The sequence below is a fragment of the Propithecus coquereli genome, unplaced genomic scaffold (genome assembly GCF_000956105.1).
Source record: "Propithecus coquereli isolate 6110/MARCELLA unplaced genomic scaffold, Pcoq_1.0 Scaffold152, whole genome shotgun sequence".
In the NCBI taxonomy this organism is placed as follows: domain Eukaryota; kingdom Metazoa; phylum Chordata; class Mammalia; order Primates; family Indriidae; genus Propithecus; species Propithecus coquereli.
Window position 1 is genome coordinate 432,768 of NW_012139636.1, and position 16,032 is coordinate 448,799.

At 39.8% G+C, this 16,032-nt stretch overlaps 1 protein-coding gene across 1 annotated transcript in view; it reads right to left on the bottom strand.

Moving 5' to 3' along the window:
- The window catches only part of TDP1 (tyrosyl-DNA phosphodiesterase 1), a 93,963-nt gene that overhangs the window by 69,298 nt on the left and 8,633 nt on the right, over nucleotides 1-16,032 (bottom strand). The window contains exons 3-7 of the mRNA XM_012640404.1: nucleotides 15,320-15,363; nucleotides 14,042-14,097; nucleotides 12,459-12,555; nucleotides 7,571-7,605; nucleotides 2,628-2,720 (exon numbers count right to left, since the gene is read on the bottom strand). Coding sequence (XP_012495858.1) covers nucleotides 2,628-2,720; nucleotides 7,571-7,605; nucleotides 12,459-12,555; nucleotides 14,042-14,097; nucleotides 15,320-15,363 — 325 coding nt within the window. The remainder of the gene's footprint in view (nucleotides 1-2,627; nucleotides 2,721-7,570; nucleotides 7,606-12,458; nucleotides 12,556-14,041; nucleotides 14,098-15,319; nucleotides 15,364-16,032) is intronic.

The window sequence follows — 16,032 nt, forward strand, 5'->3', positions numbered from 1 at the left end:
TGTTGATTCTCCAGATGTGTGGGTTCCATGGGCAATTCGTGGGTATAGGGGGCTCAACCATATTCTGGAATGGAAAAAATAACCTTTAACAGTCAGGAACACAACTGATCACAATGATACCTCTGTATCCATTATGCATTCACCCAAGGAGGTGAATTCTCACTATGTATCTCCACGGGGCAAGTACAATGACTCTTAGGAAACATGAAACATAAATCTGATCTCATGACTCCAGTGGTTTCCCATCATATTCAGTATTATTTCTGAATGCCATGTCATGAATTTAAGACAAGTAAGGTGGGCTCTGCCCACCTCTCCCAACTCACATCCCTCTTTGCACCACACCTTCCTTATCCCTGGTCTTACCTTTGCACCTATATATTACTTTCTGAGACTTGATGACAATAGTTAACAGCTCTACTCCTAATGCTTTCAGCAAATCCATACCACCTGTGGTAATCCCAGTAAGAATTTACCCTTGTCTACATCCAAGTAGCTCTTTAGTCAAATGGGAAATAAGAATCAAACGTTATCTTTACTGAGATGTGAAAATCTATTTTCAATTAACAAACTCATTTTCATAATGTAAATGCTATAGCAGTTTGAGATATGTTCATATCCTATACTTCACAATGTCTGGAATGAGTATATAACATATTTAACAATATGACATTAACGTCAACCTCAAACTTTCGAACACTTAAGTCAGTAAAGAAACATTAAAGATTATCTTCCATCCATTCTTTTTCCCCCAAAGGAAAACAATGCTGTTTGCCAAAACTTCTGTATTATACCCACAAAGGAAAAACTACTATGTCTAACCGCAATCCTTCTATAAACTACTCCATAGATTACAAAAAAGCATGGCTTCAAATCTCTTGTGCTTCAGTTTCTTCAACTGCAAAACAGGGTTAACTGTCACGCCTCATAGGACTGTTGCAAAGACACATACATGAGGCAATGAATGGACAGTGTCTGGCTTAAAGGAGCATTCAGAAAGTATTAGCTGTTACTATTTTTTTCCCCCATCTGTGGCGATTCCCCCAGCCTGGTTCTACCCATAAAGCCAAGATAAACTGCCCAATTCCTCTTTCACCTGGCAGCCCTCAAAGGAGACTGGTGAGATGCAGGCATATGGGGCAGGAAGCATCAGAACTACAAGACTCCCCCACCCTGGTTCTACCCATAAAATTAGGAGAAACTGCTCAATTCCTCTTTCACCTGGCAGACCTCAAAGGAGACTGGTGAGATGCAGGCATATAGGGCCGGAAGCATCAGAACTACAAGGACTCCTGGCTATGCATCTTCTGAACTCTGCATGTTTCTACCAGATGACATTTCCTACTTTCCCTTCCTACTTTGGGGAGACCCTTGGTGGCACAGGAGGTAACATGGGGTGACAAGGGCTGGAGTCCAGGCTCTGGACCCAGATGTGCTTTTAACTGGCTGTACCATTTTGGGCAAACTCAATGACCACTCTGGGCCTTTGCCCCTTTGTGTGTAAAATGCCCAGTTTGGGCTAGATGGACGTGTAGGGTGTCTCCTTGCAACAGCAATTTGGAGTCCACAGGCTGAGTGAGGCTCCTCCTGGATTAGAGATTCACTCACAGGAGCATTCTGGATGAGGAACACGACCAGATGACGACTTTCTAAACTAGGATGCTGAGATATGAAGTGTTCTTAACACTTCACAAAGATGAGAAAATTATTATAGTGGGCCAAATAATTTTAAAAGTGAGAAATTAACAGGTGGACCAAGAGGCAGCTGAAGAGGACAGCTGGAACACTTGTACAGCAGAAAAGGATCAGCAGAGCCACAGCAGACACATTAGGAAGTGAGATTACACACAAAAATGTGCTTCTGAAAGTTTTAAAAAATGTATCACAACCCACAACATGAAACTGCAAAGTATGAGAGAGTAGAATATAGATTAAGTGTGAGATAACAGAACCCATACCAGGGTGGCTTTCAGAGGCAAGATGGAGAGAGATTTCATAGGCTTGGTACTTTGAGTTTTGAATCATTTGAAGCAACTATCTAGTCAATACATTTTTTAAAAATTTCAGTTAAAAATATTTTTAAAATAAAAGACAAGAAGTAACTCCTGAGCCCTTACCCTTAATCTCCTCCCTCATAGCAACCACCCCAGAGAAGCCTAAGGAAGCCCTACTGCTGTAAGCTCAAGCCTGTGACTTCAGAATGAGCTTGAGGCCCTGGTGGGATTCCTGGAGCCATGTGAGACTGACAGCCACCTCGATAAATCCCTTTAGTTGGGTTAATTACTGTTCCCCCAACAACAAGCTGTATTAATCTCATTTCCTTTCTTGACAGGGTTACATGAGTCCCCAAACCCAATCTGGAAGCTCAAGACCAACCTGGCTTAAAAGTTCTTGAAGTAGCAAAGCTGTGGTTAATGTCGTTAACTGTAAACTCGGTGAATCAAGCAGCCGGGGGGTGGGGAGGGGAGATAGTAAAATACTGTGATTTTCTGCATGTATTCTCTTTTATGTGCCATGTGTGTTATTTTTATAATTTAAAAAAGTAGAAAAAAAAAGAATAAAGTGAACGTTCTGGCCTTTCTCAACACATACAACTACTGTTATGAAGTAAACGGGTGCCCACAAACCCTTGAGTTTTCTGGTGCCAGTCCTCATGGATGAGGTTGGAGGTGTGTATGACAACCCGGAGGCCTTCTTCGTAGAGCAGCAGCATCATTTTCCTTTAAAAACAGAAAAGGGATCAAAACGTATTAACAGTACTTTCAAAATATGTAATACCTTTCTAATGTGAATATAACATATAGTTAAAGGGATTCTTTAAACTCATATTACCCAAATTTTACGTTCATAATCTTCCCTTGTACACATTACCATTATGCAAGTCTGCTTAAGTGACAGGTAGAAGACAACCTTCCAAAAATGCTCAGAGTGTTGAACTTTTGCCCCATTCTGGCCAATCCTGGTACTTCAAACCCCTCCAGTCTGGCTCCTTATCTTTCGGCATTGTCTGTTACTATTACGGACCATGAGAACTTCTTCAGTGTTTTTCAAAATATGGTCAAGAATCTCTTGCTGCATCATGGCTAGTATTTTTTAAACAACTGAAATACAATAAAGCAGAGTATACTGCATATATTTAATTGGTTCATGGAACTTGTTTCAGCACATAGGTATGTTCATGTGCAGTAGACTGAAATGTAAAATATATTTCTTATTGTGAGCTGCAATTTTAAAAAGTTTGAAAGATGCTTCATTTCCATTAGACTGATTTTTTATATTCCATAGATGCCTCACTTGCCACCAGTGTGTATCTGGGCTTGAGGTAAGTCTTCCTTGTTCTTCACCAATTCCAATCAGACCTAGCTGAGCCCACTCTTTTTCCATGGGGTCTCCCTAGGCCTCTAGTTAGACACATTTATTTTAATTCCAGTGAGAAAGAGGAAATAGGGTAGAAATAAGAGCTTTCCATTTGAAGTCTGAAGATCTGAGCTCCAGTCTTTGTAACTCAGAAGTGGTATGACCTTAGGTAAGCCATTCAACGTCCCTGAGCCTGTTTTTCACTTGTAACTTGAAGGATCAACCCCGCCTTGGGACAGCCTTGGGACCACCTCAGACCATTGTGACAGGATGTTGTGAAAGAAATGCAAAACACATTTTGTTAAATGTAAAACGCTCTCACCTCCACATACCCATTTCTTCTTCGGTGCCCTGCTTTATTTTGGAATCTAGTAATGGATGATTTTTATCTCTCTATAGTTTTCTAATTATTTCAGGAATCTATGTTTTCTTTCCCAAACTGAAGTGTCACTTCTCAAGGCTGTAACTGTGTTATTTTATCATTTCCATTGAAGCCAAAATGCTACTTAATACTGATATAATTCAGTTAACATGTGGGGAAAAAAAACATGAACCACATTGGCTCTCCCCAAATAAACACCACCACAAATACTACTTGGGCAGGATGAGGTTAGCATAAAAAGGAAAAGGATACAAGAACAGAAAAGAGAATGAGATATTTAGCTCATGCCAAAATGAGAAATTAACCCAAGCTGGCAAACAGTAAATTAATGCAAAGCTGGAGAAATGACAGCTGTTGAGCCATCTTCTTTGCATTTATGAAATGTGCTCCCTGAAATGTGGGCAAATTGACACACACAGTTGCCAAATCAACAGCTGATTGTAATTAAGAATAAGTCAGTTATGGATTCATGATATAAGTTTTACAAATATTGCCATTAGTCAAGACATCAATTATAAGGAAAATCACGCGCTGATGTCAATAAATCCTATCAAACAGAATTATAAAGTAATGTAAGGGGAGCCGTATTAATCTTTCCATAAACAAAATGGTAGCATTAATAAGGTCACGGTTAGTTAAAAATGGATAGAAAAGGGCAAGGAATCAGGTTTCCCTTAAAGAATGCAGACTTGCCATATTGCCTAAGCTACGAGGGCAGCTAAAGGGACACATCCTAAATGTGAAGCTATTCCTCCAAAGGGAGAAAGAAAACTAGTATCTGTTGAACACTTATCTGCCAGAAGCCTTGCTGCATATTATGCTAAATCCTCACAGTGATTCAGAGGAGTTATTCTCATCCCACAACTGTGGAATCCGTGGCTGGGAGAGGTAACCGAGATCATCCAAGGTCACAAAATAGGCCAGCAGAAGAGCTTGCTGGGATCACACGTACCAGATGGTAGGCTCTCCTTTCCCTGTGCATAGCTTCCACAGCACTGGTGGTAGCAACAGTGAACACCTCGTGCTATTGGGGCAGGAATGGGAGGGGAGGGGGAAGATGGGGTCTTGGCGAGAAGAACTAAGTGACGTGCAGGCCCAGCTACAGATGTTGGTGGAGAGAGGCATGCTCCACCCACCCTGTTTGGCACTAGCTACTGATCTTGGACATTCAACATTCAGCTGTTCTGACTTTCTTTCCTTCCCCCCTTACCAATTCTTAGGCCCGGAGGTAATTTCACTCTCAGCTCTGGGGGAAACCGAAGAGCTTTACCATTCTAAAACATTGTGAGATAGACCATGGGATTGCATCCTACCAAAACTGGGTAGAGCAGGTTTATTGTACCTAACAAGAGTATGAGCTTCTGGACAAGGCCACACCTTGGTTGTTTCCATATGCTTTGCCCATGGTACCCAATCAATACGTGCTTGCTAAAGTGTTTGCAATCTCAGACTGCCTCATATTTACAGTTGCTAGGTCTACCCCGCCAGGCTGGGAAGGCAGTTAACATCCCCATCACCAAGAGCTGGAAGATTTTTCTCCTTTTCCAATCATACACTTGTCTTGTGTCTCTCACCAAAAGAAGAAAAACTGTAAGAACAAAAACTCTACATCCTCCAGACCTGTGTCTCAAGAACAGGTATTTAATAATTCTTAAACATTTTAAAATAAGCAAACAAAAGTAATATCAAGATATAAGCACAATCTTCTACAAGATACAGGCATTTCAACAGATTACAAAGTACAGATACTATTAATACAAGGTTGGGAAAGGTTCAGTTACAATTACCTCCCTAGGCATTTTAAACTCTGAATTAAGAATTCTGTTAGGTTTAACCTGTAAAGTGTGTGCTTATGTTTGGGGGGATGAGGGGGAGGTGAATGGACCAAAGGAAATAAGGTAAATTTTAGCAGTGAGCAAACAAATTAAAAACTGAAGTTAAAATAAATAGGTTTTATTTCTGTCTCTACCACTGGCCTGAGGAAAATCACCTACCTAACTCCAGGTCTTGGTTTCTCTATCTACAAAGGTAAAAGGACGGACCAAATAACTTTCATAAGAGCATTAACAAAAGATAGCCCCCCTAGGCTCAGTTAAGCATCACTGTGCTAGATCCTAGGGAGGCCTACCACAGACAGGCCTTCCTAGGAGTCGTGGTATACCTGACAAATGACGGCAAGGGCTCTCCCACTACCTGCTAGCACAGAAGTGCCACGTGACTGCAGACGTAGTGCTTATTGCTAGCACACAACTTGTGGCAAGCGTAGAAACCTGCCACTGGTGGTCTCGCAAATCACAGCCAGAACTCAAATTGGTGACAGGGCTTGCTGGATGTATTTTAGAATCAGGAAGGAATGTACGCTAGGGTTTCAGCTGAGGGTGGGGAACAGGACTTCCCATCTGGTGCTACCCATTCCTGCTGAGATGCCCCTATTTGAAGGCCTTTTATATCCTCTACTAAAACTAACATCCTGTAAGCTCAGTGATATAAAAAGAATAATTTATACCTGAGTTAGGTGCTTGAGTTCACTCACAATAATCCTCAAACCCTGTCCTCTGTTGGACTAAAGCTACCAATTAGGGATGGTTTCTAGATGCTGCAACATTTACTCAGAGCATCTAAAATCAGATAACGTATGGTTGACAGCTATCCTCTTTCATAAAATGGCTCGACTCCTTCCGCTCCAGTTCAAAACAGATTGGCAAAATATAACTTTAAGCATATGAAGAGAAAGATGAACATAATGCCATTATTCCAGGTCATGATAAAATCAGGAAAAGAGTGTTGTGGCAAGTCTCAGGACCAACACTCTCTCTTATGAGATTCCTTGCTTGCCCTGAAGGAATATGCCTGAAACGGCAGGCTGACCATTTCCCCTACTGGTCTAGAAGATGAGATTTTGTCACATTCATTTAAAAAAAAATTCTGGAGAAATGTAATTATAAAAATATTGAAACAGTGACAACCATGTCTTATTCTTTTTCTCATTTATAGAACCTATTACATAAAAGGGCTCTGTAAAACAGCTGTAAAACCAATGTAAGTAAAATGGGCGCTGATATCAGGAACAAGGTGTAAAGTAAGCAGCGGTCCCCAACCTTTTTGGCACCAGGGACCAGTTTGACGGAAGACAATTTTTCCATGGACTGGGGATGGGAGGGTGGGGTGTCATGGGGTGGGGGCGTGGTGTGGTGCGGAGCTCAGGCGGTGATTCATGGCTTGTTTCCCAACAGGCCACGGACAGGTAACGGGCCGTGGCCCAGGGGTTGGGGACCGCGGAAATAGAAGTAACAGAAAAGTTGTTCTTGTATTTCACATCTCAGAAAATTATTCTGAAAGAGCTATGTCAGGCAGGGATAAGCATCAGACCCACGAATTGACAACTTTTGGTAAAATAGTTTTTCTTTTAATCATAGTATGGAGCTGATCTAACAATATTCTATTCTACGCAACTCAGATTCTTATAAAAGTCACAGAACTTCTTAAAAGTAGTACAATCCACAGGCACATGACTTGCACACATACAATCATCAATAACCACAAGGACCACACGATCACAATCTATTCCTCCCAAACCAGCTATACCAAAAGTCTTGAACCAAAGGTAGAAACCTGAGTCATGGATTTATACTTTCATGCTCGCAGCCAGGATATCTCAGTATTCGTCTTAAAGCTATTAGAAAACAACTCCACTTGATCCACTACTGATAGTTTTGTCCTCCCCCAGCAAAACCATCCAATATTAGGCCCTCTAAGGGCGCTTACTTTTTGCAACAGTATCCTTTGATCTATTAAAATCACACATTCACCCATTTCATAAATATTGCTTACGTGTGGTGTGTTCCAAATGCAATATCCAGCTTTGCCTAGAATAAAAAAGAAGTAATTTATTTAAAAGAAAAACTCAAATTAACAACATTCCTATCTGTTGGAAATTAAAGTAGAAAGGCATTGGGCCAACTTTTTTAAAACTGTTTTTACTGCCCTCTATTGGACAAGCCCTTGAATAACAAGACAGTTTTTTATAATAGCATCCAGGGTTGCTCAAAAAAGAAAGAAATCCATAAATTTTGTTACCCAGAATGAGTTAACATATACTGCATTTTTAATTGTGGTAATTAGGAGTAAGAAGCCTGATTTCTTTAGTTGTCAAAAAACTAATAAATGAGATTATATGAAAAGTTTTAAAATTAGATAATCTGCTTGTATCAGAATTAATATACACAAAGTTTTCAGAACATATTTAAAAGAAATACTGAAAGTGGTGGCAACATAAAGACTTACGATGTTAAATTAGAATAGAAATGTTCTTACATTAAAAACATAGCAAGTGCTAAAAATTAAAGATATTAAATCCATTTTCACATTACAATATGACACCTTTATAAACAAATAGAGGGTATAAGAGATATAAGACATCTAACATCCAGTACACCAAGACCTTGGTGAAGCAGAGTATGCCACAAGAGGCAGGTTATGAAAAGATTAAATAAACAACCACTGAGATAGATTAGCAATTAGGAATGTGGTATATGGGCTCAAATCCTGTCTTCATAATTTTGTATGACTGGAAAATACTGATCTCTCTATGCCTCAGCTTTCTCCTCTTTAAAACAGGGTACCCTTAGGAGATCCAGAGAATTGTCAGGAGATAATGAATGTAAAATGGTTAGGAAAGGGGGCCTGCATGCAGTAAGCATTCTACCAATGGTAGTAATCACTACTATTAATACAACCTCTCCTCCTCCCCACCCTCCCTACAAGACAGGTGCAACTGTATGCCGGGGGCAGTAATGGCCAATTGGAACACACAGGTGGGTAGAAGACAGCCTGTTTTGGGGATACGCACTGACACGTACTCTTTTGAGACAGAGTCTCGCTCTGCTGCCCAGGCTAGAGTGCAGTGGTGTCATCACAGCTCACTGCAACCTCAAATTCCTGGGCTCAAGCAATCCTCCTGGCTCAGCCTCCTGAGTAGTTGGGACCACAGGAGTGCACCACTATGCCCAGCTAATCTTTGTTTTTTGTGGAGATGAGGTTGTGCCACTTTGCTCAGGCTGTTCTCGAACTCCTGGCCTCAAGCAATCCTCCCACCTCGGCCTTCCAAAGTGCTAGGATTATAGGCATGCACCACCATGCCCAGCACCAGCTGACTATACTCTTATACACAGTGTTTGGAGTGTATGCATCTCACGACTAGCATGTATCTGTGTGCTCAGTCTACAGAAATGTAGGCAACTGCATTTCATGTCTTCAAAATTATAAAATTAGAAGGAAGAATGTCACTTTATAAACTGATAGCTGAGAAAGAGCAATGGTCAAGAAACCTGGTTTTTGTGTCTGGTTTGCTATAAGTTATGTGTTTATGGGCAAGTCTAAGCACAAAAAAATATGAAAAATAACTTCAATAGACAATATTTAGTAGGTACTTTTTTGGGCTAAAGCCTTGAAACCTTTAGTTAACCCACGCCGCACTAGAAAAAAAAATTTTTCCTTGGGGCCATGGTGTTTTATTATGAAAATAGAATAAAAATTTCAAAAGCAAAACGATCCTTTTTAATTTAATGAAAATTTGTTTTTTTATGGTTTTCTGTGCGTGAGATATATGCAACTGGAAAAACAGATCTTGCAGCTCCCAAGGTGAAGAGATGTGTGAGTTACATATGCTTTATGGGGCCCCGGGCTCAAAACTAGTGTGAGTTAAACACAACTCACGTGGCAGTTAATGTGTTAAACCCAATGATGAACAACATCAGCAATCCATTTTAAAGATAAATTAGGCTTAAAAAATTAGGCTTAAGTGACAAGCCCAGAATAACAGTGTTATAGACTGAACATTTGTGTCCCTCCCAAAATTCAAATGTTGAAGCCCCAATGCTCACTGTGACTGTATTTGGAGAGGACTTTATAGAGGTAATTAAGGTTAATAAGGTCATAAGGGTGGCGACTCGATCCAATAGGATTAGCATCCTTATAAGAGACACCAGAGAGCTTGTATGTGTTCCCCTCTTCACCTTGCAAAGACACTATGAGGCAGCGGCTAGGTACAAGCCAGGAAGAGGAACCTTGCTAGAAACCAAATTGGCACGTTGATCTTGGGCTTCCACACAGTGTTGCTAGAAAAGGTCAAAGAATTTTACAGACAAGGCATAAAGGCACTTCAATAGATCAGGATGGGGCCACAATCCTCCTGTATCTCAGACTACAGTTGGAAGCTTCTGAGCAGCAATTTGCATAAGGTTTGGAAGAAGCATCTGGCTGCGCCCTCTAGTGGCCAGCCTGGAGCATGCTGTCAGGTACAAGAACATCTCTCCTAAACCTTTCAGTATTGGTAGTATTTGAAAAACACTTCTCTTTCCATTATTTAATCACTGGTTGTCAGGATTCCTGCATCAGTTTATTTTCTTCCCACTATTAGTCTTCTGGGGGCTATCCTATTGAAGTTTAACCTCTTACGTTGCTGGAAACAGAGCGAAACAATGGAATTTTAGCAGCTACTAAGCAAAGGTCCGATCCATGTCCATGAGCCACAAACATGTTAGGTGGAAGGCATTTTTAAAATCACAACTGTGTAAAATACAGTGGGTTAGATCATAGGAAAAAAGTTGTGAGGTATTTTTAAAACTCAAATTGAGTTCTTACAGTGTTTAAATCTTAAAAAAAACAGAGATATATAGTTGGAAGAAGGGCGATAAAATGTGAGTTGGAACTCACATCTTTGTGGATGGGAAAAAAAGACACTAGAAGGAAAATGGCAAAGAAAAGGTATTCAGGTACTATGTAATTCACTCTTGGTACTCCAAGGGCAAGAAACATGAGTCAATTTCACTAAGCTAATGACAAGGAGAGAGAAGGGCTATAAATATTATCAAGTCATTAAATATGAAATGTCTGATTTCAAATCAAAAGTGTAGTTTATTATATCTCAAACAAGAGGCAGTTCAATTAATCAAAGTATGCACCTGAACTATCAACACGGTTTTGCCATCTCAACAGTAGCTTGTTTATTCCAGCAGTGAAGAAGCCTGGAAAGCAAGTAGCGATGAAATCACGAAAGGTGTTTTCCATAGCTTGTTGAGAATTGAGTTTTTCTTCTTGTGAGAAGTGGTCCAAAGCCTGGAAGAAGTGGTGGCCAGTTGGTACAAGGTCTGGTGAATACAGTGGATGACAGAGAGTTTCCAAGTCCAGCTTCTGTAGTTGGAGCAGTGTTGTTTGTGTGACATGTGGGACAAGTAGTCGAGCGTTGTCTTATAAGAGGATTGGCCCGTCTTCATTGACCAATCTTGGCTGCTTAATCGCAAGCATCCTCATCATTTCGTCCAATTGGTTGCAGTAGACATCCACTGTAATTGGTTGACCAGGTTTCATGAAGCTCTACTGGGGAATACCAGCACTGGACCAAACAAACATCATTAGCTTTTTGGATATTTGGTTTTGGACTGTGTTTTGGCACTTCATCTTTATCCAACCATTGTGCTGAATGCTTGCGATTGCCAGAAAGAATCCATTTTCATCACACACAATAGAAATGGTTTGCCTTTATGTACTGACAGCAAAGAAAGGCAAGCTTAGAGACGATTTCTCTTCTGACACTCACTTAACTCACGTGGAACCCAAGTATCCAGCTTCTTTACCCTGCCAATTTGTTTCAAATGGTCCAATATTGTTGGAATAGTAACATCGAACCTTACTGCTAGTTCATGCATAGGTTGAGATGGATTCACTTCTACTATAGCTTTCAGCTCATCATTATCCACTTTGGTCTCAGGTCACTCACGTGGCTCATGTTCAAGATTAAAATCACCAGAATGGAACTTCTCAAACCATCATACTAGGCATTCATTAGCCACATCCTTCCCAAACAGCTTGATATTTCAAGATGTCCAGAATGCATTGGTTCCACGATGGAACTCATATTCGAAAATAACACAGATTTTTGACTTACCCATGGTTTCACAAAAATTGCTCTACAAAAAATTTGAAAGATAATCACAAACCACAACATGCATTTGAAAGACTAAGGATGTACCTTCACAATAAAAATAAAACAAAAAATGTCAAAGTGAAATGTCAGAGGTATCAACTATCAACCTCAGTACTTAAGGAAATCAGACATTTCATACTTAATAACCTCAATAAATGGACTGATAATCCTGCTAAAAGAAATAGGAAAAGGTAAATATTACACCAGCTACTTTATAACCACCACAGAAATCTACAGCCACCCAAATGCATCCAGAGGACCTGTTCAGTGCTGAAATCCAGGTTTTGAGAGGCACACTGACAAACTGGATGTAACCAGGAGTACTAGCAGGTTGGGGAAGGACACAGAATACATACTACATTGAGTATAACTTAAGAAAGTGAATGCTCGAATCTGAAAGAGAGAAAACTAAGGGAGATAGATCACCTTAAATACATGAATTGCTGACATGTGCAACAGGGAGATTTATTCTGTGTGGTACCAGAGGGAGAAAATTAAGACCAAGAAGAAGAAGTTAGAGGAGGGAGACTTCAGGTTAATATAACGAAAAATCTTTCCAACCATATAACTACAAATAGGATAGACTACAGGAAGTATTTAAGTTGAGGCTAGACAAGTAACTGTTGGTGATGCTAGAGAGAAGATTTCTGCAGTAGGTGGGAGGTGGACTCAGTGTCTAACTTTCTTTCCAACTCTCAGACTAAGCATGATCTCAAGTGGCAATAAGGAGCTTACCTGGCAGAGGGAAATGTTTTCATAAGGCTTTGCCTCGGCATGCAAACGAGCCTTAGCTTCTCGTTTATCGCCATGCACAAGCAGGATTGGTTTCTTCCTGAAAAGAGAAGTGTTTAAAATACACCATTCATGAAGCTGGACTCTGGCCTACCTAAGGAACATTAGCTTCCTTATCCAACCAACACTTGTTTCTCTGGCTTTTGTGGTGACTGAGTACAGGGGCTAATCAGTTAATGTTCATTCATCAATTACCTTTACAATGGGACCACATAGTTTGACCCCAAAGCTCTGCTGCAACACAGAGAGATTACGACTTGAGGAAGTCCCTAAATAAATTATCTTTGTTGGCCCAACAGGACACATAAGTGGCTCTGTGTTAATATATTTAAGTTCAAACAGATTAGAGATATAATCATTGCTGTAAAATACAATGCTTTTCTCTTTCCCTCCTTTTGGACCAAGCACTGGATTCACTTCACACTGCACCTATATTCACCAAGCTCCTACTGTGTGCTGTGTACTGAGCTAGACCCAAGATACGACAGTGAACAGGCCCAGGTCCACCGCACAAAGCTGACTTGCTAAAATAGGTGGTTAGATTTCAATAAAAAAGAGCCCAAGCTACGTTGAAAGTGCTACATTTTCGAATTCAAGACAATATAAGAACACTCTGCAGGAATAAATTTAAAAGGCTTTTAAGGGCTCCTTCATCTTCTCTGGTTAATTCAAATCAGGATAATCCTTACAAATCAATATGTTTTTACAAGCTCTCCCAACACAACAAAAATTGGATACAAGCAATCAAACAAGATAAACTGTAGCCTTTTCTACATATTATCACACTGCAGAATGATTCTCTACCATGCATAGAAGGACAATAATCAACTAGAAAGAAACATCACAGAAAATGTACTTCCAGTACTAATGCCTAACTACCTCACGCCTAATAGGTTTACATGACGGGTATAATGAAACTATGAAACATGTATTCCTAACTTTCCTATTTGGAAAAAAAAATTTTTTTGAAAAAGAAAAATAGTATAGAGAATAATGTAAGAAATACTCATGTATCACCTAGAAGCAAATGTTATCAGATCAGGTTGTCTTAAAAAGATTAACCAGTACTGATAAAAATTGAAGTCCTCATTAATTCTTTCAAATTTACTGGTTCTATGAACTATTACAAAAAGGCAGCATTCAAACAAAATATGATCTGAATTTTTCTATGTACAAATTCTGGATGCTATCTAAACTTGCCATTTAGGTGATTATTCATCCTTGCAATGCTCTTGATGGCATTCCCAAGATGCATTCAGCAATAAGGCATAAAGTTATATTGAGTTAGAATTTGTCCTTTTCTACTTCTGGACAAACAGGAAAATGCTAAAATCTGTAAAAAAAAAGAATGTGTGGGATTAAATAGGTACGAAACGCTGTTTTCCCAATATAACTTAGCATCCGTATCATTCCAATGATTTCAAAAGAAATATTTTAAAAAGCAGCTTTTGCCCGAGAAATACAAATCTTACATTTTAAAATCCCATTACAGTTTATGGCGTTGGCCGTCACCCTGTGGAACTCACCTGAACTCTGGTGGATACTGTTTTATGAGCCAGTCCACATCAAAGCAGTAGTTAAACTAGATGGGGGAAAAGAAGAGTAACTAAGCCACTAGTAATTACACCAAGCAGTTCATAAGGAGAACTGTTGCTAGGTTTAAAGAAACTCTAAAATAATGATGTACCATATACAGTATTTATAAACCTGGACAGTTACGCTGCAATATTAATAAACCTAAACTTCACCTTGAAGAGATTACATGGTTAAAGGAACCTGCATAAATGAAGCCAAATACACAATAGGTTCTAAGGAAATAATCTCTGCATGCTTTGGCAACATTTGTACTTGTCAATAGGGTGCTACCACATTATTTCTAACAGCCCTGAGATTAATTTAAATAAAGGGGCTTATAAATTTATCGCTTTTCCCTTAGGTGATTATAAGATGACAGAAACCCAAGACAAAGATCCAGGACTTTCAGAAAAGAACATTTTCTTCCAGGCTTACTAGCTAGCTTTGTACACAGCCACCTGGGACTGGTATTCACTAGGTTTGTAACAATTACATCTTGACCATAAGTCCTATACTGGTATTCACTAGGCTTATAACAATTACATCTTGACCACAAGTTCTGTACTGGTCTTAGCCATCGGGGGCTCCTCCCTGCGCCTGGGTAATCCTGGACATTGTAACTCCATCTAGCTAAGACAGCACACCCAAATGCTCCCCACCCTCCATCTGGAGACCAAGACTCTCAAGGCCACACCAAACATGAAGGGCACAGAAAGCCATGCTTTTTCCAGGGCCATGGCCTTTTTTCTGATCATTTACTTGTGAGTCTAGAGCACTAACATTATTTATCTACACAAAGGGACCAGTTCAGTCAGAAAGGAGCCATAGAACACAGAATTTCATAGTTTTCTAAATCAAATCAAACTTGAATTAGCTTTTACTCTACTCATACCTCCCCGAGGGGTTGTACCAGAGTCTGAGATTATCGGTGTCCCAAAAAGAAGTCTTTTAGGCTGGACTGTCCAAAGTGACCTGGACACCTTAGGACAGTCCAGACTGAACTTGCTAGTCCTTGTGGCCTGAGTCAGATGCTCTCCTGATAGTGACATCTATGTTCTATGTTGATGGCCATGGATCCCACAACTGTGTGCTTGGTTCCAGCCTCTAGGTACATTCCATCTTGGGGACCCTGCACCAGACTGAGATACAGGTCCCCACCTCTCATTTTCTTGTGGAGTTGTTTGTTTCCTTTCACCTGAAGAAAAAAAGAAACTTAACAGTAAACTTACCTGAGCTGAAGAAACAAGTGTCCCAAATAGAGGAGACAAAATATCTGAGAAGACAAAAGATATAAATCTAATTCATACTCAAATAAAAATTCTCTAGTCATAATAATCACAACTAAGTTATTCAACAGTCATTGATAATCAAGATCAGGCTCAGAAAAAAGTTAAGTGGAAAGTCACCACAAAGCTTTAATTTTTTTTTAATGTTACTGTTTCATAAAATTCAAGAAAAAAATTTCCCCATGATATTTATTGTTATATTCTTTAATAAAACACAATGTAAAACTAAAATCTACAACTTCAGTACTGGATGACTGGTCAATTTCAGAGACTCAATATGGACAGTCACGATACACGTTCTTTCCAGATCTCTGAATTTTTATCCCCTTCAAGTACCCATTCGAGGCCCTCCCCAGGGAACCTCTCAATCCTGGACTGGCAAGACAGTTCTCCTCTGGAGCCTGAGAGCACTTGCTTTCTGTAAATGAAAGGGCAGAGGCACCCACAATTCTAAACTCACAATCCTGGTGTTCCTGGTCAAGGAGGTCCCACTTGGAACCCATTGAAGCTTTACATTATATAGGTTGGAAAGCTCACTTCTCATAAACTATACCACAAGAGGAAGTACATGATCATCATGATCTTCCACTGTAACAGCTGTACCCATAGAGAACCCATTAGGTGTTAGGCACTTCCCATGTATTACTTATTCCTCA